Source organism: Brachyhypopomus gauderio, chromosome 4 (assembly GCF_052324685.1).
Source record: "Brachyhypopomus gauderio isolate BG-103 chromosome 4, BGAUD_0.2, whole genome shotgun sequence".
In the NCBI taxonomy this organism is placed as follows: Eukaryota; Metazoa; Chordata; class Actinopteri; order Gymnotiformes; family Hypopomidae; genus Brachyhypopomus; species Brachyhypopomus gauderio.
Genome location: NC_135214.1, coordinates 24,442,265 through 24,469,710, shown reverse-complemented (window position 1 = coordinate 24,469,710; position 27,446 = coordinate 24,442,265). Strand labels below are relative to the sequence as shown.

The 27,446-nt window shown below is 44.7% G+C and overlaps 3 protein-coding genes across 5 annotated transcripts in view; all 3 read left to right on the top strand.

Moving 5' to 3' along the window:
- The first annotated feature begins 307 nt into the window (after window positions 1-307).
- LOC143512644 (HLA class II histocompatibility antigen, DP alpha 1 chain-like) lies at window positions 308-2,545 on the top strand. Of its 2 annotated transcripts, none has more exons than XM_077003215.1 (4): window positions 308-456; window positions 662-913; window positions 1,236-1,517; window positions 1,870-2,545. In XM_077003215.1, the coding sequence occupies exons 1-4, from the start codon at window positions 399-401 to the stop codon at window positions 2,004-2,006; spliced, it is 729 nt and encodes a 242-aa protein (XP_076859330.1). In that variant the 5' UTR covers window positions 308-398; the 3' UTR covers window positions 2,007-2,545. The 2 variants fall into 2 exon arrangements, with proteins under 2 accessions (XP_076859330.1, XP_076859331.1); XM_077003216.1 differs by having other exon boundaries at window positions 440-571.
- A 1,851-nt stretch (window positions 2,546-4,396) lies between these two features.
- LOC143512643 (SLA class II histocompatibility antigen, DQ haplotype C beta chain-like) lies at window positions 4,397-8,071 on the top strand. Of its 2 annotated transcripts, none has more exons than XM_077003212.1 (4): window positions 4,397-4,585; window positions 6,026-6,301; window positions 6,553-6,834; window positions 6,962-8,071. In XM_077003212.1, the coding sequence occupies exons 1-4, from the start codon at window positions 4,522-4,524 to the stop codon at window positions 7,078-7,080; spliced, it is 741 nt and encodes a 246-aa protein (XP_076859327.1). In that variant the 5' UTR covers window positions 4,397-4,521; the 3' UTR covers window positions 7,081-8,071. The 2 variants fall into 2 exon arrangements, with proteins under 2 accessions (XP_076859327.1, XP_076859329.1); XM_077003214.1 differs by having other exon boundaries at window positions 4,566-4,585; window positions 6,007-6,301.
- Window positions 8,072-27,097: 19,026 nt separating this feature from the next.
- The window catches only part of LOC143511694 (transmembrane protein 132C), a 20,487-nt gene continuing 20,138 nt past the window's right edge, over window positions 27,098-27,446 (top strand). Inside the window, 2 exon segments of the mRNA XM_077001269.1 lie at window positions 27,098-27,106; window positions 27,287-27,442. Of these exon segments, the coding sequence (XP_076857384.1) occupies window positions 27,098-27,106; window positions 27,287-27,442 (165 nt within the window).

Sequence of the window (27,446 nt, the reverse complement as noted above, 5' to 3'; positions counted from 1 at the left end):
GGAAACATATAAGACATAACCCCACCCCCCACCCCCCCGTCAACGTTTGACACCCCCCCCCCCCCCCGCCCCCAAATCAAATCTCACTCCTAGTGATTTTGAAAAGTTGGCAACCTTGCTTATAATGAATAAAATATGTGTAAATTAAAAGGTTTGAAGTGTGCTCGTGTATTTAGGGGGCATTGAGAGTAGAGAGCCACATGATGTCCACTTTTAGGGGTAAAGATCCCCCCCATCACAACGCTGGCTACGGGCCTATAGAGTGGCAGAGTCGCAGTACAATTCTGATTGGATAAGGCATTTCTGGGGGAGGGGCATAGAGATCACCCACTTCCTGCTCTCATTCTTCTAAACAGGAGCTGCTTCATTGTTTTCTCTACAGCTGCCTGCCACTTGCAATGAGGAGACATATTTTTATCGTCAGTCTGGCCCTGGTAGCGTCTGTGAAGCCCAAACGTAAGTAGAGGGATGGATGCAGACCTGCTACCCTGTCTGGACATGTAGGAGTTCAGAAAACAGGACCTGCTGGGGGAATAAGAGACAGAGACAGTCTAGTGTGTCTGAAGTGAAGGTATTCAGGTGGTTATTCAGGAAGGTATTCAGGTGTCAGTCATTCTGTCTCATTCCTGCTGACCTGCATTACTGTGTTTGATCTGTTTAGTCGTCCATGAAGATTCAGAGATAATCGGCTGCTCAGAGTCAGACGCAGACAGAGAGTTCATGGCTGGACTGGACGGGGAGGAAATGTACCACACAGACTTCACTCAGAGACGAGGAGTGAAGACACTGCCTGATTTCACAGGTCCCATGTCCTTCCCTGAAGACTATGAGCAGAGTGTCCGCCTAATAGAAGCCTGCAAAAACATTCTAACCACTTGTATAAAGGCGTACAATCATCCTGAAGAGGAGCTGGGTAAGACATGCACATATTGGCACAAGACATGGAGTAAAAAAGAATACTACATACTACAGTATATATACTATATACTACAGTACATATACTACTTACTACAGTACTTCAGTATATATACTATATACTACAGTGCATGTAGTACATACTACAGTACATACTATATACTATTGTACATATACTATATATTATGCCTTTACATGCTACAGAACTGTAGAGACAATGCATACGTTTGTCTGAAACAGCTTTCTTGGAGGCATTAAGACTTTCTGTGAACTTTTGAAGAGGATGAGCACCATGATTAAACAGAAGTGCCTGTCTGTAGATCCTCCTGGGAGCTCCATTTATCCTGAGGATGACGTCCAGCTGGGTGTCAGAAACACACTCATCTGTCATGTGACCGGATTCTTCCCGCCTCCTGTCAGAGTGTCATGGACCAGGAACAATGAGAAGGTGACTGAAGGTGTGAGTGTGAGTCAGTATTACCCAAACAGGGACGGCACCTTCAACATGTTCTCCACACTGAGCTTCACGCCACAAGAGGGCGACATTTACACCTGTACCGTGAGCCACAGAGGCCTGCAGCAAGCTCAGACCAGAATACTGGGTGAGAGAGAAATGTCACAGTGAGCTTCACAAACCTTTTGTTTTTACTATAACTGTATGTATACATTGTAAGTGTAACTTCATGTATATGTGTGTGTGGTTTGTGTGTGTGCATGTGTGTGTGCGCATATGAGTGGGTGTGTTTGTGTGTCTGTGTATGAATGTGTGGTTGGTCTGGGTGGGGTGGGGTGTGTGTGTGTGTGTGTGTGTGTGTGTGTGTGTGTGTGTGTGTGTGTGTGTGTGTGTGTGTGTGTGTGTGTGTGTGTGTGTGTGTGTGTATGAATGTGTGGTTGGTCTGGGTGGTGTGTGTGTGTGTGTGTGTGTGTGTGTTTGTGTGTGTGTGTGTTTCCCAGAGGTGGATGTGTCTCTGCCCAGTGTGGGTCCCTCTGTGTTCTGTGGAGTGGGTCTGGCTGCAGGACTGCTGGGTGTGGCTACTGGAACCTTCTTCCTCATCAAAGGAAACGGCAGTAACAGGGAGAGATACGTTTAACAGCTGCCCGCCTACCTGAGAAATACTGAGACGAGGAGAAACTAGCCTTTCCCAAGATCCATTTTGGGCCAGCCACCTCCTGCCTAGCCAGCTATGATAAAGGATCAACCCACTGCCCTGGACCCTCTCACCACCCTGAATTCTCCCCTGCTATGGCTGTATCTCCATGGCCCTGGATTACTATTACTGGACCATCAAGAAGTTTAGGACTGAATAGGAATTACATAGAGAACTCATGTATATAAATACACACAAATATGAGAATTATTTATTATTCCCATCTTTTCTTTGTTTTTCTATCTTTCTAATTGTTGTTATGGTGACCGGCGTCAGCAAGAGGAGGATGGGTCCCCCCCAAGAATCTTGGTTCCTCTCAAGGTTTCTTCCTCATGGTCTTGGGGAGTTTTTCCTTGCCACTGTTGCCCTTGGCTTGTTCACTGGGGGCTTGGACTTGAACACTTGTAAAGCTGCTTTGTGACAACAAATGTTGTAAAAGTTGTAAAAAGCGCTATATAAATAAAATGATTTGATTTGATTTAGCTCACCTGTCCATTACAGCTGTGGTTCAGTGTTCAAAGGCTAATGTACAGACCCAAACAGATTCAGATTGTTATACAGGATAATGTACAGACCCAAACAGATTCAGATTGTTATACAGGATAATGTACAGACCCAAACAGATTCAGATTATTATATTACGAAGACAAGATGCATTCAGATAGGCTAACACTCAACTTCAGATCAAAGACAAGCACAAGATGATACAAACACACACACACACACACACACACACTATATACACGTAGCCTAACAAGCACCACATGAAACACATTAGACTAACAAAACAAGTGAACATGCACACACACACACCCAGTGGTGGTGAGTAGTGTGTGGTTAGTGGTGTGTGATGAGTGGTGTGTGGTTAGTGGTGTGTAGTGTGAGCAGAGTGGTGTGTGGTGTGTAGTGAATGGTGTGTGTTGAGTGGTGTGTGGTGAGTGGAGAGTGGTGTGTGGTGAGTGGTGTGTAGTGGGATGTGAGTGGTGTGTAGTGTATTGTGAGATGAGTGGTGTGTGGTGAGTGGTGTGTAGTGTGTGGAGAGTGGTGTGTGGTGAGTGGTGTGTAGTGGGAGGAGAGTGGTGTGTGTGGTGAGTGGTGTGTAGTAAGTAGTTTGTGGTGGGAGGAGAGGTGTGTGGTGAGTGGTGTGTAGTGGGAGGAGACTGGTGTGTGGTGAGTGGTGTGTAGTGGGAGGAGAGTGGTGTGTGGTGAGTGGTGTGTAGTGGGAGGAGAGTGGTGTGTGGTGAGTGGTGTGTAGTGGGAGGAGAGTGGTGTGTGATGAGTGGTGTGTAGTGGGAGGAGAGTGGTGTGTGATGAGTGGTGTGTAGTGGGAGGAGAGTGGTGTGTGGTGAGTGGTGTGTAGTGGGAGGAGAGTGGTGTGTGGTGAGTGGTGTGTAGTGGGAGGAGAGTGGTGTGCGGTGAGTGGTGTGTAGTGGGAGGAGAGTGGTGTGTAGTGGGAGGAGAGTGGTGTGTGATGAGTGGTGTGTAGTGGGAGGAGAGTGGTGTGTAGTGGGAGGAGAGTGGTGTGTGGTGAGTGGTGTGTAGTGGGAGGAGAGTGGTGTGCGGTGAGTGTTGTGTAGTGGGAGGAGAGTGGTGTGTAGTGGGAGGAGAGTGGTGTGTGGTGAGTGGTGTGTAGTGGGAGGAGAGTGGTGTGTGATGAGTGGTGTGTAGTGGGAGGAGAGTGGTGTGTGATGAGTAGTGTGTAGTAGGAGGAGAGTGGTGTGTGATGAGTGGTGTGTAGTGGGAGGAGAGTGGTGTGCGGTGAGTGGTGTGTAGTGGGAGGAGAGTGGTGTGTGATGAGTAGTGTGTAGTAGGAGGAGAGTGGTGTGTGATGAGTGGTGTGTAGTGGGAGGAGAGTGGTGTGCGGTGAGTGGTGTGTAGTGGGAGGAGAGTGGTGTGTGATGAGTAGTGTGTAGTAGGAGGAGAGTGGTGTGTGATGAGTGGTGTGTAGTGGGAGGAGAGTGGTGTGTGATGAGTGGTGTGTAGTGGGAGGAGAGTGGTGTGTGATGAGTGGTGTGTAGTGGGAGGAGAGTGGTGTGTGATGAGTGGTGTGTAGTGGGAGGAGAGTGGTGTGTAGTGGGAGGAGAGTGGTGTGTGATGAGTAGTGTGTAGTAGGAGGAGAGTGGTGTGTGATGAGTGGTGTGTAGTGGGAGGAGAGTGGTGTGTGATGAGTGGTGTGTAGTGGGAGGAGAGTGGTGTGTAGTGTGTGGAGAGTGGTGTGTGATGAGTGGTGTGTAGTGGGAGGAGATATATTATATAGTTATATATAATAAGTTATATTCACAACTGTTCCAGCAGCACATGAGGTGCTTTGTATTTTATAACCTCCCCCAATAAGACTGAGACAAACTCGTGTTACACATCTCAAAACCTGCATGAAACATGTCATGAAGGACCAACGTCACACAGCAACACCTGATCATCATCTCACTTCCTCAACACGATCTCTCCTCAGACAGACATGGCTGTTTCAGATCTCTGTCCTCTAACTTTAATCCTCACACTGTCTGTGTTCACTGGAACAGGTTAGTGAAACATATCACACCAATAACATGAACCAATAATGAAATACTGTTGATTTATTGAGCTACATGTGTGTTTTTGTATGTATTTACAAGACACATACTTTGTATGTATTTACATTTGTGTGTACATATATGTATTTACATTGTAATAATAGTGGTAAAAGTGATAATACTTAAAACAAGATTGTAAAAATCTTAGATTATTTGTAATACTTAAATGTTCATTAAATAATTTATTTTCAATTAAAGACCCCCCATGAAAATGATGTCTGGAGCTGTTTATCTGGGTGGGGATTGAGCTGAACATTCATCTGGGTGGGGTTTGAGCTGAACGTTTATCTGGGTGGGGGTTGAGCTGAACGTTTATCTGGTGGGGGTTGAGCTGAACGTTTATCTGGGTGGAGGTTGAGCTGAATGTTTATCTGGTGGGGGTTGAGCTGAACGTTTATCTGGGTGGGATTGAGCTGAATGTTTATCTGGGTGGAGGTTGAGCTGAACGTTGATCTGGTGGGGGTTGAGCTGAACGTTTATAAGGGTGGGATTGAGCTGAACATTTATCGGGGTGGGGTTGAGCTCAGTGGCGGACTTAGCAATTTGGGGGCTCAAGGCGAATTTAACTAGGGGGCCCATCAACATTAATATGCGAGAAATAAGTCAGCTAATCAGGGGGCCCATACAGTGGGCTGCGGTGGGAGGGGCCCAAGGCAGTTGCCTAGCCACGCCATATGCAAAGACCGCCTCTGGTTGAGCTGAACGTTTATCTTGGTGGGGGTTGAGCTGAACGTTTATCTGGGTGGGGTTGAACTGAACGTTGCTGCAGGATGAATCTTTCACGCTCATTGTCACGTTTAGCCCTGTGTAGCCCTGTGTAGCCATGTGCATTCTTAGTCCCGCCTTGTATTTTGTACCCGTCCCTCTCGTCATTGATTTCTTGTGTTGCTCATTTGGCCCTGTCTATATAATCCTGGTGTTTGATCTTTTGCATTGCGGTTCATTGTTGTGCGTTATCACTATTGTTCGAAGTGTTGGGTCATTCTGCCCGTGTACGATCGTGTTTCATGTTCTCTTGTATTACGGTTTGTCTTTGTGTTCTGATTTAAGTATGTCGCTACGTGTTGGTTGTTTCTTGGATGAATGAATGGATGGATGGATGGATGGATGGATGGATGGATGGATGGATGGATATCTTTGTGTAGTGTGTTATCTAAGGTATATCACACATTAATCTGGTTCTGAAACAGCATAATGGCAGAGGTAATTAGAGGCAGAGGACATTTGTGGATATGTAGACAAATAGATATTATGTGATATACACCACATATGACTTTGAAACCAAAACTGAAATAATGTGAATCTAAAATTGTGGCTATACATTATGCATATTTCAAAGTTTTTGAATTTTCTGAGTTGAATGTTGTCAGTGCGGTTCTGTCTCCTCAGCTGACGGGTACTATCACTACCGCTGGACCCGGTGTCTCTTCAGCTCAGCGAACCTCACTGACATGGAGTACATCGACGGCTACTACTTCAATAAAGCAGTGTTTGTGCAGTTCAACAGCAGCGTGGGGTGGTTTACAGGATACACACCGTACGGGATGAGGAGCGCAGACCTGTGGAACAAAGACAAACCTCTGGTGCAGAAGGAGCGAGATCAGGTGGACTCGTACTGCAAGGCCTCCGCTCGCTCTGAAACCTCCGCCCTGCTGTCCAGAGCAGGTGGGGCCAACCCTGAGCCTCCATCCAGGGAGCATTTAACCACATGATGTGATCACTCAACACAGTCTGGTCTGCATGTTACAGTGTTGGGTAATGCTAATTCAGACCTAATTAATGCTCTTCTAAACATGACTGTAAACATTCATGAAGTTTGATTCAGATTGAAGTTATTCTTGGACTTCACAAGCAGGGTTATTATGGGATGTTTTTGGATGAATGTTTACATGTGTAAAATGTTCTTATTGATTCAGTGCCTCCAAAGGTTAAAGTGACATCAGTGAACCAGGCTGCCGGGTCCCGTGACGCCATCTTAATGTGCAGTGCCTACAGATTCTACCCCCAAACCATCTCTGTGTCATGGCTCAGAGACGGTCAACCAGTGACCTCTGACGTGACGACCACTGAGGAGCTGGCTGATGGAGACTGGTACTACCAGATCCACTCACACCTGGAGTACACACACAAACCTGGAGAGAAGATCTCCTGTGTGGTGGAGCACGCCAGCTTCAACCAGCCCATGGTGTACGACTGGGGTGAGAGTGAACACTGTTATCAGATAATCATAGAATGAACACAGCAAATGTTTTAAAGTTTAAGGGCAGTTAAGGAAATGTGATTGTCATGGTATATGGTTCTTAAGATGTGGCATGTTCTCCACAGACCCGTCTCTCCCGGAGTCTGAGAGGAACAAGGTTGCTATTGGAGCCTCAGGTCTGGTGTTGGGGATCATCCTATCAGCTGCTGGCTTCATCTACTACAAGAAGAAATCCTCTAGCTAGTGGAGATAAGTATTGTGGTTCTACACAAGAACAAGCAGGAGAACGAGGTGGAAGCCGACCTGTTCAGGGACTGAGTTAATAAAACTAGCTGAATCTACACTTACTGCTACAGAAATGACAAATGGCCATGTTCATATGATGGAACTGCCTATCTGAACACTGTTTGCATTATTGATTGGAAAGAAACCCATCAGCTACAGTCATGAGAGCTGGTCATGTGCATTGAGTCTATATGATTCTGTGATTCTATGATTCTGTGATTCCGTGATTCTATGATTCTGTGTAATGAGGTGAGAGCAGGAAGCCAATACCAGAGCAGTGTGAAGTGTGCAATTACTTTATTTATGTATAAACAACGCTTGGTGCTAACAAATGAGCAACACTCAACGTAGACAAGTCAAGAACAACGGCGGACAAACACACAGATGGGACATGCACTTAAATACACTTATGATAACATGTATCAACACATCATCCTCCATTGGCTGCACAAGCAAACTACATGCAGTTTGCCCCTGAACTGCTCAGTTGGTGTGATCTGTTATGGTTTAATGGGTATTAGGACCCAGGGGAGTCCCCATTCCTGCAGACACACATGACCCTGCTGAGGGCTGATCCAACAGCTGATCCAGTTTCTGGTTCAACTGAGCCTTGCTGATACAGCAGCTGCTGACAGCAGATTTCACCGACCCAGAGCTGTAGATTAGGTACCAGAACTGTAGTATCACAGAACCATGAGTGTCTCAACATCAGCTAGAAGAGTCTAACGGAGGTTTCATGGTTACGGTTACCAAAGCTTTCACATCAGCATTCTGTGAGGAACATGAAAGTGATGATGCTTCACTAACTGACAGGACGCCTCTCACACAGACATCTGAAAACAATCTCGATAAAATTATATTTTATCTGTTATACTTGCTTTGCTACTGGTGAAAAAAATTGTTAAAGGAAGTCTATAAAAATGTTATTCACAGTGGGTGCCTTAAAACACACAAACATTAAAAGAATTCAGAAAATGAACTGTGTTGTTTTGACAGTGGTATGTGGACCTGGTATCTTCTGTTGGTTTAATGTGTTCACCTGCATGCTGCATTATCTTGTCTAATGAATGCAGAAAAGCTTTCTGGACTTTCCCCAACCTGCTCTAACCCGTTTAGCTGAAACCACTGTACATCACATAGAAAAACACTCTGCAAGTTCCTCATAGCTGATCTGTCCTCTGTGCTTGGTCTGCTTAACTAGGACAAGTTTTCCAAAAGCATCATGTTAAAAGCATAACCATCATGTTTAAATGGTGATGGAGCGATCCTTACACTCAACTCTCACACTGATTTCACATGAACACTATAATTAATCTGAACTCTCAGATCACATGAACACTGATAAATGAGGGAATCGGGGCCCTCCTCCGTCTCACTGTGGTAATCGGGGCCCTCCTCCGTCTCACTGTGGTAATCGGGGCCCTCCTCCGTCTCACTGTGGTAATCGGGCCCCTTCTCCGTCTCACTGTGGTAATCGGGCCCCTCCTCCATCTCACTGTGGTAATCGGGCCCCTCCTCCATCTTACTGTGGTAATCGGGCCCCTCCTCCGTCTCACTGTGGTAATCGGGGCCCTCCTCCGTCTCACTGTGGTAATCGGGCCCCTCCTCCGTCTCACTGTGGTAATCGGGGCCCTCCTCCGTCTCACTGTGGTAATCGGGCCCCTCCTCCATCTCACTGTGGTAATCGGGGCCCTTCTCCGTCTCGCTGTGGTTATGCTGTGCAGAGCACTGGGCAGGTGACACTGCTGTGATTGATATCTAGAGTATGTTAACGGGAGAACAAGATCACACTCTTACTGTCAGCTGGCATGCTGGGAGATGAGACGGACAGAGTCTGGGAGATGATACAGAATCTGCTGAATTCACTTGTTTTTCACTTTATTTTGATTGTCCAATAGATGTTAATCTGAGACATCACTGAATATGCAGCATGTATAATAAACATCATGACAACATACTCAACAAATTCTTATAGCCTTGCTGTTCTGTTGCTGGATCCTTTTAAATGGATGTTGGTTAGAGTTAAGGTCAGGATTAGGGACAATGTATGGTTTAGGATCAGGATTAGGTCTTGGATTGAGGGTAAGATTAGCTAGGTTGGATTGAGGTCTGATCCCTGGTGCCTGACCTTTGAACTGTTCCCATTCAGAATAAATTTGACTGTGATTGTATCCAAAGTCTCCTCTGATTAATTTATGACTGTTACAGACACTGTTGACAGATTATTATTCATCTATAAAGGACCACCCAAAATAAATCAGAGTAACGATCATTCTACCGTCTATTTGTCTCGTTACCGTTCTGTTTTGTCCCCTGGTTTATGACTCCGCTCTTTCTCTCTCCTGATCGGTCATTTAGGAGGACTGATACTCAGCTTCAGACCCTGCGGATTGTGTTCTGTTGTAGATATGAGTAAGCGGGGCAGAAAAGGAAGGTCAGAAGTTCTAGTGACTGTCTCTGGATTGGTCTAAATTGTTGAGGCTTCTTCCTGCGTCTATTCAGTTAAAAATTAGGACCTTTCTTCATTACATTATCTCTGTTTCAAACGGAAATTAAATTATGTGGGGCCCAGCTTTGTATGAACCTCTGACTACAAGTAAGACAGTAAACTGTTTGAGAGAGGAGATTCACATTGGCCCAAGACCTCTCTCAAGCAAGGCCATGGTGCTTGATTTGATGTTCTTTTTGTAATAAACTTATTATTGACAACTTAGACAGTGTCGGCAGAGACTTCTTCATTCATCATTACAGCGTTGCTACAGAAGAAATACACCTCACTGCCCCTTGGATATAGTCACCTTTTCAGTCCATTAGGAGATACGCAAGAGAAATTCTGTGGTAGCTGTTCAATAAAAGTCATTTAAATGTCTGAGCATCTGACACTTAGTGTTCATGTTACATATTGAACACTATACTCTCCACATTTTTTAAAATTTATAATACTTTATCATTCTAATTATTTGCTGGTAAAAGAATATGCAGACTAAAATTTTCATTGTACGGTGTAACTGTTGTACTGTGAGTATTACAGTAATACTCACGTCAGTATTAGCACTCAGCACATTTTTTCACATTTTTTGAATGTTCAATTTATAGTGCCTTTCAAAATTCCAAAGGTCACAATTTTAACAAAGGTATAAGTCTTGCACAACTAATCACACACCAGCAAGAAGTGGCAGCCAATTGCGCACAGCGTACTCTCTACCAGAAGCCACAGCCCCCTGGGGGGTGCAGGAAGGGGAGAGAGGACAGACCCTAGTGACAGAGCACCATCCACCACTGGGCATACAAGCATTCATGCACAGACACTCAGACAACTGCTTTTAATGAACAGACACACACTCAGGGAGAATGTCAGGGACTGCCAATTTACCTAACCTCCATGTTTTTGGACTGTGGGAGGAAACCAGAGACCCCGGAGGAAACCCACGCAGACACGGGGAGAACATGGAAACTCCACTCAGATAGGGACTTGAACCCAAAACCCCAGTGCTGAGAGGCAAACGTGCTAACCACCAAGCCACTGTGTTGCCTTCCTTAATTTGCTTCCCTTTTAAACCCCACAGGTGCCCAAGGGTCCCTAACCACCTAGAGACTGAACAAGTCTGATCATTACATTGACGGTCCCTAATCACCTAGAGACTTTTTGAGTTTGGAAAAAACATCTTCCTCATTCTCATCATGCTCCTGCTTCCATAACGTCACAATGGTACAAATTCATTACATAATTTTGCAATATGTAACAAAATTCTCCTGATTAAAAACCCTCTCTAAACAAGCATTAACTGTAAGGCGGTGGACTTCACAAAGAATTCCACCACTTGTTTATCGATGAACAAAAAACCCAGATGCCGATTCACACAGGCAGGAAAAGTAATAAACTCGCCAACAAATGAGAAAGGAGAAAGAAACACCGCAAAGAAAGGTGGACAGAGAGAGAGGGAGAAAACAAAAGAAGGAAACGCGGAAAAAATAACCTCAACCATGGAAAAAACGCACGGGAGACAAACGTGCAAAAGGCAAAAGAAAATAACGCAGAAAACTCAAGAAAGAGAATGAACCCAAAACCAAACAAACCAACAAAGGACGCTAGGGGAAGTCACTGGCTGCAGGCAAACGCTTCAAAACAACAAAGAACTCAAAATAAAACCAGAAACGGATAGGAATAATAACAGTGGGAGGAAAACTTGAGATTGGCTAGGGCAGCGCAGGAGTACGTACTCAAACAGCAAAGAGAAAATCAGAAGCAGAGTGGTGGTGAAACACCAAACACAACTGGAGACAGAGAAAATGGCTGGCAACGAGCGGCATGGAAACCAAACGATTCAGCAGTGACCTGTTACAACTCTCTCCCTAAAGTAGGGAGGGAAACAGCTGCAGCAGATCACTGCTGATTGTGAGCACTCATAGGACTCACAGCATAACCGCCTCGAACCGACCTGTGGGCTCCTCCTAGTGGCGGCCGGAGGAACCGCACTGCAGTCAGACCTGACATTAACTGCATTGAGTAATTCTGTTGAATCTGGAGGTTTTGAACTGGGAAACTCTGCAGGTGGTAAAATATGTCTGTGATTATGTGATGCTGCTACAGATCATCTGCCATCATCATCATCATCAGTTTGGGAGTCACAAACTGTTAACCACTTCCCAACACTGTAACAGTCTTCACTGTGTCAGTCAACCTGTGAGGCTTTCAAGTGAACAGTGAAATGCTGTGTACAGCTGACATTCAAAGTGTGTCTGAGGGTGAATGTATACATCACACTTGTTCCTGTTTTTATTTCTGTTTTGTTTTTTTTGTTCTGTAATGTATCTCACATACTGCTTCTTGGAATAGGTGAAATTCTGTTTTGGGACAAAGACATCCATTTAAACACCGGCCTGTCACGTGCTCCACAATGGAGAAGCAAACATGGTCCACCAGTGTGGTTTTATAGGTCTCTGTTTAATGGAATGTATTTCACCAGCAAATATTTTAAATACATCATAAATCACCATGTTTAAGTGTTACAGAAACTATTACAGCTCTCAAGGAGGACTTAATGAAACAAGATTGGACAGAAGTATATAAAAATAATGATCCAGATAAGGCATATGGGGTTTTTCTGTCCATACTAACAGGGTTTTATGAAAAAAATTGTCCTTTAAAAAAAATCAAAGTAAGGAACAAATTTGAAGGCAAGCCATGGATAACAAAGGGAATTGCAAATGCATGTAAAAAGAAAAACTTATTATATAATAGCAAAGAAACAAAAGCAAAGAACAAAAGAAGCCGAATATAAATATAAGAGGTACAAAAATAAATTAGTAAGTATTATTAGAGTTAGCAAGAAGGATTACTATCAGAAAGTACTAGAGCAGTGTAGGAGTAATATGCAAGGAATTTGGAAAGTACTAAATAGCATAATTAGAAAAAATGATGGAAAAACAAGTAACCCTAAGTATTTTGTGAAAGACAACCAAACAATTGTAAATAAAGCAAAAGAAATTTCAAATGAATTTAATGATTATTTTGCTAATGTAGGATATAATTTAGCAAGGGAGATTGTGGAACCTAAAATAAAGGATGGAATAGCATATGACATAATTACTAAAAACCCTCACTCCATTTTTATCAGGGGAACAGAAGAAAATGAAATACTTGAAATCATAAATAAATGTAAAAATAAAAAGTCTGCTGATTACAACGATATGGATATGACATTGGTGAAAAACATTATAAAATGCATAGTGAAACCTTTTACACATATTTGTAATCAGTCACTGCAGACAGGCATTTTTCCTAATAAAATGAAAATAGCCAAAATTATTCCTATCTACAAAAGTGGTAATAGACATCAATTTTCTAATTATAGACCAGTTTCTCTTCTACCTCAGTTTTCAAAAATTTTAGAAAAACTATTTGTTCATAGACTCGATGAATTTCTAGAAAAGCACAACCTATTGAGTGATCATCAATATGGTTTTAGAGAAAATAGGTCCACTTCAATGGCAGTAATGCAACAAGTAGAAGACATAGCTACAGCAATAGATAATAAGGAATATACAGTTGGAGTTTTTATAGACCTAAAAAAAGCATTTGACACAATTGATCATGATATATTGTTAAAAAAACTGGAAAGATATGGAATGAGAGGGGTAGCATACTCATGGCTCAAAAGTTATTTAGGCAATAGATATCAATATGTGCAAATAGGGAATAGTAAATCTGACTTATTGAATGTTACTTGTGGTATTCCTCAAGGTTCAGTGTTGGGGCCTAAACTGTTCATATTATATGTAAATGACATTTGTAAAGTCTCAAATCTACTAAAAACTGTATTATTTGCTGATGATACACATTTATATTGTTCTGGGGAAAAACTGGAATGGCTTCTGAATACAGTAGGAAGAGAATTAAGTACTATGAAGAGATGGTTTGATATTAATAAGTTATCATTGAATCTAACTAAAACAAAGTTTATGATATTTGGTAACCGAGAAATTAGAACTGAGGTAAAACTTAGTATAGATGATGTTGAAATTGAAAGAGTGTAGGAAAATAAATTTTTGGGGGTGATAATAGATAATAAATTATGTTGGAAACCACACATAAATAATGTAAAAACTAAAATGGACGGAACTATTGCAATACTGTATAAAACCAAACATATTTTAAATCAAAATTCACTATATATACTGTACTGTTCTCTAATAGTTCCACACATGACCTATTGTGTGGAGATATGGGGAAATGCATATAAAACGAACACACATCCAATTTTCATGCTGCAGAAAAAAGCAATACGAATTATCAACCAAGCAGGATATTATGAATCAACCAATAAACTGTTTCTTAGAAAACATGCTCTAAAATTTCATGATATAGTTGATTTACATATTGCACAGATAATGTATAAGGCGGAAAAAAATTCTCTTCCTAACAGTATACAAAAGTTATTTGAAATCAGAGACAACACATATGAACTTAGGGAAACAAGTAGATTTTAAAAAATAAGAGCAAGGACTAATATAAAAAAATAGATGTGTATCGGTCAGGGGGTTAACTTTATGGAATAGTTGCAGTAAGGAAATGAAAATGTGTAGTTCAGTAAGTAAATTCAAAAAAATGTACAAGAGTAAAATAGTAAATTCTTATAAACTTGTACAGTGATTATATACTGATTCATTTATTTATTATATATTTAATCTTATTTTGTGACTTGGCTTTGATATACAAATTGTGAGAATGGCTTAATGTAAAAAGGGTAGGTAAAATAAGCTACAAGCTTCAACCTATATGTGACGGTGGGGTCGCGGCGAAGAACGAGACACACAATCCTTCACAGATACGTCACTTTTACTTATTCACAGTTATTGCGCAATAGCGCACGGAGAACAGAGATACACACACACAGCAACGTGTAGACTTTAGACATTGACGAGCACAGGACACTGCGCGAGCGCACATTAAATAGACAAACCACAGTAGCCCCACGTGATCACGAGACGATTCACAGGTGAGACTTATTAATCACACAACAAAACCCTAACCACGAATATCCACAGATGCAGACAAAGCACGTAGACAACGTTGACACACGCCCAAAAGGGAGGGGCCGGGGTCCTCAACGTGACAGACGCCCCCTCCAAGGGCACTACCCGTCCCGGGGTGCCAACAGGACCGAGTGCCCCGAACCCACGACGATGGGCGGATCCGACGCGCTCAGTCCTGCGTCTAGGAGGTGACCGCCCTTGGTGAAGCGTCCGCCACGGACCGCCTAGAACACCCTCCCTGGGAAGACGGGGGAAAAGACGGAAGACACATTAAACGGAACAGACACGAATACACACACAGGCACACTGACATACATCGGAATAAACGGGAAAAGGGGGTTTGGTACACAAACGGGCAGACATACGAACACTGGCACACTCACACATGAGACAGGCGCCAGGCTGCGCGCCAGGAGGAGAGCGACTAGGGGAGAGAGATCGGGTGCTGCAGGCGCTGCGGGTACTTGTCCTGCTCCAGCCTTTGCTGCATGGCCTCCGCCTGGTACAGCGCGGCTGGCTTGTGCGCCTGGTACAGCGCGGCTGGCTTGCGCGCCTGGTGCAGCGCGATTGGTGTTCGCGCCAGGTGCTCCGCGGCGGGCTTGTGCGCCTGATGCAGCGCGGCTGGCTTGCGCGCCTGATGCAGCGCGGCTGGCTTGCGCGCCTGATGCAGCGCGGCTGGCTTGCGCGCCTGATGCAGCGCGGCTGGCTTGCGCGCCTGGTACAGCGCGGCTGGCTTGCGCGCCTGATGCAGCGCGGCTGGCAGACGCCCCGTGCGGGCCGTTTGGTGTTTCCCCGTCGATGTCCATGTCCTCCGTCCCCCGGCTCCACTCCATGGACTGCTCCGGGCTGCCACCCCGGGAGTAGTCCATCGCGCTCTCGCCGGAGCGATCGGAGTGTGGACGACGCTCCGCACTCCCTTTAACGGTCCTAACCGACCTCACCGAGGCGGGCGGACTGTCCTCCTCTTCCTCCGTATAGGAGTCCCCCTCCGTCTCACCGTAGTCGGCGGTAGGCGTGGAGCACCCCAATGGAGAGTAGTCCTCTTGCTCCTCCTCCTCGGTAGGAGCGGAACCCACGGGCGGAGGGAGGTAGTCGTCTTCCTCCGACTCCTCCTCCTCCTCTTCACCGTAGTCCTCGGTAGCGGCCTCGCTCTCTGAAGGAGGGTAGTCCTCTCCCTCCCCACCGTAGTCTACGGTGGATGCGTCACATAAAGACGGAGGGTAGGCTTCCTCCTCCTCTCCACCGTAGTCTACGGTGGAGGCGTCGCACACCGAGGAGCGGGTTCTTCGCCCTCATCTTCCTCTTTGTCCTGCTCCTCCTCCGTGGAGTCCCCTGCCCCGAACTCGTTCTCCGGGGAGGTCTCGACCGCTCCGTAAACCCCGGAGTCCACCTTCGGCGACGAGGGAGCGCGGGACGGAGGGGAGTGTCGCTCCCTCCACAGCCTCACCGCGCCCTGGCGGAAGAACTCCGCCAGCTCGGGGTCCCTCTCCACTAGCTCCTGGGCTGTGGACAGCTGAAGGGCGCACACTGGGTCGGTCTCCAACTCCTCGACTGTCGGCATAGCCTCGTGTCGCAGAGAGGGGTTCTCCTCAGGCTCCTCCTCTGGTGTCCTCCCCTCTCCATAGAGTTCGGCGAAGCCCACCCGTATGGGCGAGGGCTCCCGGGAAGACGAGGGGTGTCGCTCCTGCCACACCTTTACCGCCGTCTGGCGGTACTCCTCCGCCAGCCAGGGAATGGCGGTCTCCCGAGCTGCGCACAGCATATAGGAGCACTCCGGGTCCTGTTGGAGCTGCTCCATAGTCGGCGTGGCTGGACTGCGTGGAGGGGAGGAAGACGTACGGTGACGCCGCTTGCTGGGGCGCTGTGCCTTCTTTGGCCGGGTTGCGTATCCTGGCATTTCTGTGTCTCTTGCGGCTCGTCAATCTGTGACGGTGGGGTCGCGGCGAAGAACGAGACACACAATCCTTCACAGATACGTCACTTTTACTTATTCACAGTTATTGCGCAATAGCGCACGAAGAACAGAGATACACACACACAGCAACGTGTAGACTTTAGACATTGACGAGCACAGGACACTGCACGAGCGCACATTAAATAGACAAACCACAGTAGCCCCACGTGATCACGAGACGATTCACAGGTGAGACTTATTAATCACACAACAAAACCCTACCCACGTATATACACTGACGCAGACAAAGCACGTGGACTACGTTGACACACGCCCAAAAGGGAGGGGCCGGGGTCCTCAACGTGACACTATACCTTTTCGGTTATATGTATTTTGCTGACAGGTTTATTTATAACTGAGGTTGTGTTGTTGTTTTGTTTGTTTTGTTGGTATATATATTCTTTTTGATTGTGGAGCACATAACCGAAATAAAAACTTTTCAAACTTCTAAAACTTCTTTTGTGCTGTCATAAAACATTTCTTGTTGAGAAATCATTGAAATAATTTCACATTAAACTGTATGTGTAGACCAGTAGCTAGCCAAAGAAGTCCTCTTAGTGTGATGAATGAAGCTACTGCATATTCATATATGCATCTTCCAAGGTCACTTTACAATTATGACAGAGCTAGTCACACCAGAGCGAGCAAGACCACAGACCACAGTGCTGCCACCACACAGCCGGTGGGCTCAAAGACACTAGAGCTCATTACATAAACACAAGTCAGCAGTTCCACAGGGTGCAAAGGGGTGAACGAGATCATCGATTGTGGCATAATCCAATCAGGCCATGCAATCTTTAATGCAGTGACATGAGTGTCCTGAGTTCTTAAGTGTCATGAAGGAACTGGGAATCCACAGCTGTCTAGTGCAGCACATGGGGCACTTTCAGAATCAGAACCAGAATCAGTGGTGACTTTGTTCACACATTAAAGGAATAAAGAATTTGGCTGAATCTGAAATGTCGTACGTACGCAGTACGCACTAGATATCAATGCAGTATGTTCTGCTCCACCGTTAAAGCAGTGTGTTCTTTCAGTAGGAGACTGGGCAGTATTCATAACCTCGGACACACTACCTGTTATCTCGTACTGCTTTGGCCTACTGAATAGGAGGGAAATACAGCATTTGTCTTGGTGTGTATGTAACGTTCCAAACACGCACTCACACAAATACGTCTGCCGTCTGCCATCTAGTGGTCATGAACACACATTACATTTTGTAAATAGTACAATAATGTATCTGCTAAACATCTCTATTGTTATGCAACTATGTAGTTCTGTGAACTCAAAAATAGAATATGAAGAGTAGTGCAGAACTCCTCACTACACCTTCATTTACTACAGCCTCATTCACTAAAGTGAAGAACTCCTCACTACACCCTCATTCACTATACCCTCATTCACTAAAGTGCAGAACTCCTCACTACACCCTCATTCACTACAGCCTCATTCACTAAAGTGAAGAACTCCTCACTACACCTTCATTCACTACAGCCTCATTCACTAAAGTGCAGAACTCCTCACTACACCCTCATTCACTACAGCCTCATTCACTAAAGTGAAGAACTCCTCACTACACCTTCATTTACTACAGCCTCATTCACTACAGTGCAGAACTCCTCACTACACCCTCATTCACTATACCCTCATTCAATACAGTGCAGAACCCCTCACTACACCCTCATTCACTACACCCTCATTCACTATACCCTCGTTCACTACAGTGCAGAACCCCTCACTATACCCTCATTCACTAAAGTGCAGAACTCCTCACTACAGCCTCATTCACTAAAGTGCAGAACTCCTCACTACACCCTCATTCACTACAGCCTCATTCACTAAAGTGCAGAACTCCTCACTACCCCCTTATTCACTACACCCTCATTCACTAAAGTGCAGTACTACTCACTACACCCTCATTCACTATACCCTCATTCACTGCAGTGCAGAACCCCTCACTACACCCTCATTCATTACACCCTCATTCACTAAAGTGCAGAACTCCTCACTACACCCTCATTCACTCTACTCTCATTCACTACACCCTCATTGCAGAACCACTGGCAAAACACTCAGTAAGGCTAAACATAACATAAATCACACAGACCTACAAATGTAAGATGTCACTTTTCAACCACTAGATGGCATCCTTTTATATAGTCATATGCCAGTGAAATATGGCTATTAAGCATATCTACAGAAATTATTGATAGAAGTATACTTATGAATATTTATTATGCTTCACCCCCCCCCCCGCGCCCCCCCCCAACATTACATATTTCAGCAGCTCTGAGCTCCTCACATCTGTCATGATCAGATCTAACCCAGGCAGAAATGCAATGACATACATCAGTGAGCGTAATGGCCGAACGTAACACAGCAGAGGACACGCGAGATGGAGACAGATGCTGAGGTCAGCAGACAACAGGAGAAACCAAAACAGATATGGTTACTAAAGGAAACAAGTGATTCAAAGATGCTAAAGTCACTAATCATCACTGAAACTCTGTAGGGATCCGTATGCACAATAGTAGAAGAATTAATTAAAATGTTCATGGGATAATCAATGATATTCATGTAATAACACCTGCATCTCATAATGAGAGAGGGACAAGTGCTCAAGACATGCACTGTCAACTCATCTGTGTCCCACCATATTGTCCTCATCTATATGTCCCACCATACTGTCCTCATCAATGTCCTATTATACTGTCCTCATCTATATGTCCTATTATACTGACCTCATTTAAATGTCCCACCATACTAACCTCATCTATATGTCCCACCATACTGACCTCATCTATATGTCCCACCATGGGATATATTATCCCATCATGGGATAACAGCTCTCCACTTATCCTGGGATAACAGCTCTCCTATTATCCTGGGATAACAGCTCTCCTATTATCCTGGGATAACAGCTCTCCTATTATCCTGGGATAACAGCTCTCCTATTATCCTGGGATAACAGCTCTCCCATTTTATTGACCATTACCACCAATATCCATGGATATGATTTACAATACACTCAAAATCCAAACCTGAGATTGCCCACCCTGCTGTGATCCCATCATAACACAGCTCATCCCTCAGTCTCTACAAATAGTTCAGGTGGGCCAACTATGTCCTGAGTGGAAGTCCAGGCTCAGGTGGGTTAACTACATCCTGAGCAGAAACAGAGTCCATGGTGCTGCTGTAAACTCCACTGGTGTTCAGTGGGGAGGAATTAGGAGTTGTAACCTTGTGTTGTAAAAGGCTACCAGTGAGGTAACCAAATAGCTACAGTGTAACAAAATATCAGCACCACAGAGCACATCAAAGAGGACAGAGCTGTGCTCCTCAGAACAAACCCAAATGTGTGACAGACAGAACCAGACGCTTGCAGACATTCCGTTTTACTGGTTGAAAGAAAATCACAAACAAGACATGAGGAACAGACACAGTACGTCAGTCCACCTAAACACACAAACACCAGACGGGAGTTGAACCAGAGACAGAAACTGGAGAGACAAACTGACATAACGCTCAGTACACATGCAGTGATCATGGGAACACTTCACAGAGAAGGAGAGGACACAAACATAGGGAAACAAATGAGGGACAGGTGTGCAGCAATAGGAGGATCTTGAGTGATTGATGTGAGAGCTGCAGGCAGGTGGATTCTGGGGGATGAAGTCCAGGTCAGGGAGCATGACAGTGCTGACATCAAAAACTTCCATCACAATTTCAGGACCAGGGACAGCAACTAATATGAAACACCAACATATGAAGTTTGTGCAGGAGTCAAATCTTTCGTGCTGATCATTGTTTCCTCATACAGCCCCATTTTGATCCAGTGTTTTGGATCTTTTCACTGTCTATTACGGTTTGTGCTTTTGTGTCCTTTGTGTTCAAGTAGGCCTATGTCATTACGTATTGGCTTTATTTATGTTTCGGACTCCATTATGGACATGACAACCACCTGTTTAAACAACTCTGATCTTGGGATTCTGTTTAATAAATCTCGCTCTTCTCAGCATATGCGTCCACCTGTTCGCTCCCTGACGCCCCAGGCATTACAACAGCACGCATAACCCACACACTGACGACAGGAAGTGATGCTGCTGGGTCTTCCTGCCCCTCTCCTCTCCTGACACACCAGCAAGGGCAGAAAAGATGGATCAAGTCTGTGAGTAAACAAAAAAATAAAAGTAAGATCAAGCACCCACAGGAGCGTGCTAACGTATCTCAACTTCTCTTCTTCTGTCTTTTGTCAGGGAGAAGAATGATCCGGTGAGGGATCGTGGTTTCCCTGGAGGAACGGACCGTATTTGTCCTGTCTGCTCGCTCGGAGCACATCTCTGTATGTCGCTGCTCACATCCGTCAATGACATGAGTTCAGTTGCTGGCGTAGCCTATACCATCGTTCTTTTAAGTGTGTGTGTGTGTGTGTGTGTGTGTGTGTGTGTGTGTGTGTGTGTGTGTGTGTGTGTGTGTGTGTGTGTGTGTGTGTGTGTGGGAGGGGTTCTTTTCGATACAGGGTTTCTTTTCGAACTACGTAAAGGTGCAGGCAAAAAATAATCTCGTATCTAACCACATGGGGGCGCTATTAATCCACATCTAAATCCAAAAGCGTGTGTTGGGCAGAAGAGTTAGAAGCGTATCCATATATGTAATGCTGCAGCCCGGAGCCCCGGTGGGCGTGGGTAAAGGGCGTATCATGTGTCAATCATTTTCGAATGCAGCCAATCAGATACTAGACTTTCGTTGTCAATCAATTTTTATTAAGCCAATTATCAGCCAGAGTTAGCTGTCAATCATTTTTTAATGCAGCCAATCATCTTAACAGATCTGCCAAAAGAAGGCGGAAACTGCACGGAGAAGTTCTTTAAACAGAAGTATATGCCATTCTTACACAAAAGTAGCTGAATAAAAACATTAGAAGAGCCATGACTTTAGACATTTTTAAATAAAAGTTTAAAATACTTCTCACTTATTTTTCTGGAACGGCACTTTAATGTTTTTTTCCCTTTATTGCACGTATTGCATCATTTACATCATACATATATGTGGCGAGTGTAAATTGTTAACGGAGGGGAGGTGTAAATGAACACAAATTAAGTATTATATCGCGATCGATCGCGAAGTATAAACGCCTCCGCCGAGCAGAGTGTTGAGGAGCGATTTCGATTGGAGGATCGTGCTCTATTTTTTATTATTAATTTTTAACTGATGCTGGTCCAGCGTGTCGCGTGCAACTGATTATGCCTCTGCGTGCCAACGGTGGCCCGCGTGCCATAGGTTTCCGACCCCTGCTGTAGAGCCTTTGAATATTATAACCATTGTCGAAATTAAGCTCAGATGTGACCAGTAATGTAGCGGAAGTAAAAGAAGAACACGATCACACAGTCTCATTGAAAATGTAGGAGTTAATGAATAAAGTGCACCAACGCAAAACCCGTGACATAATCCAAATAAAGTTTGAAGACCAGTATTGTTTTGATATAATCAGGCATTGCTTTTAATCCTCATAATTATGGAGAGCTAGCTATTGTATGCTCACCGTGTACATCTTTCGCCAAGAGAAATTCGTGGGCAGAGTTTAATTACATCTTTGCGGGAGTCATTGAGTTGGATTAACTCTGATTTGATCAACTCTGTCCGATAACTCCAACACTCCATCGTCATTTGATTATATCAAAACAATACTAGTCTTTAAACTTTATTTGGATTATGTCACGGGTTTTGCGTTGGTGCACTTTATTCATTAACTCCTACATTTTCAATGAGACTGTGTGATCGCGTCCTTCTTTTACTTTACTTGCTGAGCTTAATTTCGACAATGGTTATAATATTCAAAGGCTCTACAGCAGGGGTCGGCAACCTATGGCACGCGGGCCACCGTTGGCACGCCGAGGCATAATCAGTGGCACGCGACACGCTGGACCAGCATCGGCAAAAAAATGAATAATAAAAAATAGAGCACGATCCTCCAATCGAAATCGCTCCTCAACGCTCTGCTCGGCGGAGGCGCTTATACATGGCGATCGATCGCGATATAATACATAATTTGTGTCCATTTACACCTCCCCTCCGCTACCAATTTACACTCGCCACATATATGTATGATGTACAAATGATGCAATAAAAAAAACATTAAAGTGCCGTTCCAGAAAAATAAGTGAGAAGTATTTTAAACTTAGATTTAAAAATGTCTAAAGTCATGGCTCTTCTAATGTTTTTATTCAGCTACTTTTGTGCAAGAATGGCATATACTTCTGTTTAAAGAACTTCTCCGTGCAGTTTCCGCCTTCTTTTGGCAGATCTGTTAAGATGATTGGCTGCATTAAAAAATTATTGACAGCTAACTCTGGCTGATAATTGGCTTAATAAAAATTGATTGACAACGAAAGTCTAGTATCTGATTGGCTGCATTCGAAAATGATTGACACATGATACGCCCTTTACCCACGCCCACCGGGGCTCCGGCCTGCAGCATTACCCTTCTCAGCGTATCAGCGAGATTTGGAAGCATTACGTAATGTCACGCAATGATACTCGAATAAAAAATTGTAATTCACGAGCTCCTTGAGGAAATCGATTATGTACGTGCATTATAATAAAGCGGAAATAAATAAGTTTAATTAAATAATTAGTTTCATGAAATAATGTAGTTTGATTTGTCATCAATAAAAAATATCAGAATATCAGATTTTTCCTTCCCTCTTTCTCTAACCCTTCAGATGTTAATCTCCTCGATTCATCGTACACGCGCTGAATCCTGCAGGTTGCGCACCGGGCCACTTGAGACCAGGAGTGCGCTGTACACGCGCTCAGGCGCGTGACTTCGGTGTCGCTTCGCTGACCCTTAACTTTATACGCACGCATGGACGTAATTTTGATTTCAAAAGTGGGGGGACATGGATTCGTCCCTATTTAAATATTTGATTTTAACCGTAAAAACTGGGGGGGACCAAAACCGGCTTTTGAAAAAGTCCCCCCCCCAAATTACGTCCGTGTACGCACGTGAGAGTTATAGTTGTTGTTATTATCGTGCTTCTCTCGAATATTACGTTAATGGGCAACCACGCATCTTATTTTGTGTCTGTCGTCTTCACCTCAGCTATTAACCAGAAGACCAGCAGGAGTAATTTGTCCATGTTTTGTGAAAGCGCCGAGTCGAGCTCTAAAGTGCGCCGGCGAACTGTGGATGGGACATGGACCGCACGTGTGCTCAAATGATGGCGCATCTTGCACGTGCTCTTTGCTGCGACAGTCACGGACGTGACACGAGGTGGCACTAGCCTACATGGAAATTAAAGTTAAAAGTTACATTGGAATCCAAGTTTTTTTTTTCTACAGCATTACTGAAAACCTTACATTGAAAACAACCGTTGTTATCGTGTCGATGGTGATGGTGGTCCATTTTTTGTTCTCTACTCGATACAGGTTCTTTATGTGTAGAGAGTATTGTTTTTGTGTATTTTGCGAGAGTGTAAGTGCTGAATTAGCCCACATTTACAGCACATTTACAATATATTTAATACAACATTTCAGTGGAGTCACCCAGCAGTGGGGGTCACCTAGCCGAGTGGGTCCTCACACACTTAGACAATGAGGTGTTGTGTTTGTTTAGGCTGGCATTCTGCACCCCCCCATGCAACTGGAAACATCTAACCAGTCTTCATCCAGCTTCGAGTTCATCCCACCACTCACAGTACAATATTGAAGGCATTCTTATTCTTATTATTTTGCCTCATATTAATATTTCATAGTTTTAAATGCTTTCAACAATGCATTCAAAATGCTTGATTATTTCGTTAAAATAAAACCAAAATCTTTCATGACATGATTTTAAAACCTTTCAGTACAACAGTTTGAAAAGGACATCTGTCTGTTTGAAATATCAGCAGTGAATTTCATATGTACAAAATTGGATTATTTTCATTTGTTAGATAATAATTTATTCAGATCTCAGATCACAGCATGTGTGTCCTCAGATCCCCAAGTATGTGCTGTTGTATGTGTGCACGAGCATGTGTGTGTACGTTCGTGTGTGTGTGTGTGTGTGTGTTTGTGTGTGTGTGTGGAGGGGTCCTCAGATCAGACACTCAGTCCCATCTGGCTGAGCGCTGGCATTGGTTCTGGTTCTGAGCTTCTTCTGCAGGCCAGAACATCCACTAAAAGGACCTCAGTGAGTGTTTGTGCTGAAAGACAGTCGTCACCTCTGATTCAGGACCAGTTTTCCTGGGAGTATTTAGCAGTTATTGCCTGAGAAAACGAGCCCTGTCATCCTCGTGTTGAGGGACACAGTGTTGGAGGTTTAATCGTGCTCTGAGAGCGGCTGCTTTGGGCTGATGGAACAGTTGCTGAATAGATTTACTGCCTTTGTTTATCAGAGCATGTGCAAGACTCCTATTGACAATCGCTCTCTCATTCTCTCTCTTGCCTTCTCGTTCTCTCTCATGCATTCATGCTGTTTCTCTCCCTTCTGTATCTTTTACACACACACACACACACACACACACACACACACACACACACACACACACACACACACACACACACACACACACACACACACATATCAGATGGCTGCTGGTACTGTTAGCCAGTGCTTGTTCAGGACTATACATCTAAAGACAAGCACATTTCAGCCTGTACTGGTCAGTATGGGAAGGGGCAGGGCTCTGTGGTGGTGCAGGGGCGGGGCTTTGTGGCTGGGCAGGGCGGGCAGGGGCGGGGCTCTGTGGCTGGGCAGGGGCGGGGCTTTATGGTGGGGCTGTGGCGGGGCAGGTGCGGGGCCCTGTGGTGGGGCCCTGTGACGGGGCAGGGGCAGGGCGGGCAGGGGCGGGGCTCTGTGGCTGGGCAGGGCGGGCAGGGGTGGGGCTCTGTGGCGAGGCAGGGGCGGGGCTCTGTGGCAAGGCAGGGGGGGTGTTCGCTCTGTTCTTCACCAGAATGCCATGCAGACACATGCTAAATCACCTCGTTATGAAGCAGGGATATAGGGAAATGGACCGTTGACCTCCAGTGTTAGAGAGAAGCTCACAGACGTAGCTCCTGCCACCTCCACCCCCTGAGACGCCAGCAGGGAGGTGCTTGTCTCTGCTGTCTAGGTAACGTAACCAGTGCTGCTACTGAAGGCCCTGGATGTTTGATCAGGCTCATCACAGAATTTGCAGAGGTTGCCATGACATCTGTGCATCTTGATGTGCTGGTCATGGGTGCCTGAGTGTAAAGGTTGTTTTCATTTTTCTCAGCACACTAAATCAGGCTGGTTCACACCACAGTCTCTCATCTACATGAAGCTGTCTCACACTACACAAGACTGTCTCATGTACACAGAGCTGTCTCACACTACACAAGACTGTCTCATCTATGTTACGCTGTCTCACACTACACAAGACTGTCTCATCTACATGAAGCTGTCTCACACTACACAAGACTGTCTCATGTACACAGAGCTGTCTCACACTACACAAGACTGTCTCATCTACATGAAGCTGTCTCACACTACACAAGACTGATTCTAGATAGATAAATAGATTATTCCAGAATTACTTATTTTCTAAGCTTCCATAAATCCAAAATTCTGTCTCTCCTCCTCTCTCCTCTCTCTCCTCCTCCTCTCTCTTCTCTCTCTCCTCCTCTCTCCTTCTCTCTCCTCCTCCTCTCTCTTCTCTCTCTCCTCCTCTCTCTTCTCTCTCTCCTCTTCTCTCTCTTGCCCTCTTTTGTCCTCACTGACTGGCTCCATGAGATTGATGTTGTGATAACTTCAGAATGCATACTTAGTATTTCTGATCCTAAAAATATGAATCTTGACCAAATAAATCTCCTCCATGATTGGAGACCTTTCATTTATTAATTAATCTTCTTGAGATTAAATGTCAAGATGAAGGTTATAGAAGGTTATAGATTGCTGAGATGTTTATAGCAAAAACGTATGACCCTCTGTAGTGCAGCAGATGAGTGTTGTTAGTCCTCAGAACGAATGTAAATAAGGATTATCAGCTAAAGAATGAAAGAATCTGACAAATGGTTATTTTGTAGATTTACTGTACTGAGAGGGACACTGGGTGTATTTGCAGGAGGGAGAAATGAATGTTTAGAAGTTGAAAGGTTGTGTTTTGTGTTGGTTTGTTTGCATGTGGCCAGGTTCTCACAGAGCACAGATGTACATCCTTTTCATGATGCTCTAAAACGCAGACTGTTGATCACGCAGATTTATGGAGTAGAATCACAGTGTTTCTTATGGACATTGGGACGCTAAACAAATGAGAGCATGGGCTGTGATAGTGATCCTTATACAGCTGGAATGAGACGTACAGAGAGAGACAGACAGAGAGAGGGAGAGAGACAGAGAGAAAGAGACAGGAGGAAAGTTGAAGAGTGAGACAGTCAGAGAATGACACAGAGAGCAGTGACTGATTTTCAGTTGCGCTAATCAGTCTGATCTCTGCTGTTCCATCCCCTACAATAATGACTGTAGAACTGTGGTCATTTGAGCATGTATGACGTGAGCTGATTCTGTCCACTTGAGCTCATTCTGTCCACTTGAACTCATTCTGTCCACATGAGCTGATTCTGTCTACGTGAACTGATTCTGTCCATATGAGCTGATTCTTGAGTGATTCCTGTGTGATTACTGTTTGATTACTGTGTGATTACTGAGGTTTGTTGTTTCCTTGTCCTGTAGAGCTGGATGGTCAGGAGGTGTCTGAGGCAGCTCGACCTGGTACATCCACATCCCATGATCCTCCCTGTCAGCTTCCAGGTCCAAGACATTGACTACTTCCTGTTAAAAGAGACAGAAGAGGATAACATGTACAACTCCAGTATGCAAAGCAGCAATGTCC

Excerpts from the sequence above, each read along its gene's own strand:
- LOC143512644 (XM_077003215.1), top strand. The coding sequence starts at position 399 with ATGAGGAGACATATTTTTATCGTCAGTCTGGCCCTGGTAGCGTCTGTG. Across the intron at positions 457-661 it reads AGCGTCTGTGAAGCCCAAAC|TCGTCCATGAAGATTCAGAG; the intron begins GTAAGTAGAGGG and ends TGATCTGTTTAG. Across the intron at positions 914-1,235 it reads TCATCCTGAAGAGGAGCTGG|ATCCTCCTGGGAGCTCCATT; the intron begins GTAAGACATGCA and ends GCCTGTCTGTAG.
- LOC143512643 (XM_077003212.1), top strand. The coding sequence starts at position 4,522 with ATGGCTGTTTCAGATCTCTGTCCTCTAACTTTAATCCTCACACTGTCT. Across the intron at positions 4,586-6,025 it reads GTCTGTGTTCACTGGAACAG|CTGACGGGTACTATCACTAC; the intron begins GTTAGTGAAACA and ends CTGTCTCCTCAG. Across the intron at positions 6,302-6,552 it reads CGCCCTGCTGTCCAGAGCAG|TGCCTCCAAAGGTTAAAGTG; the intron begins GTGGGGCCAACC and ends TTATTGATTCAG.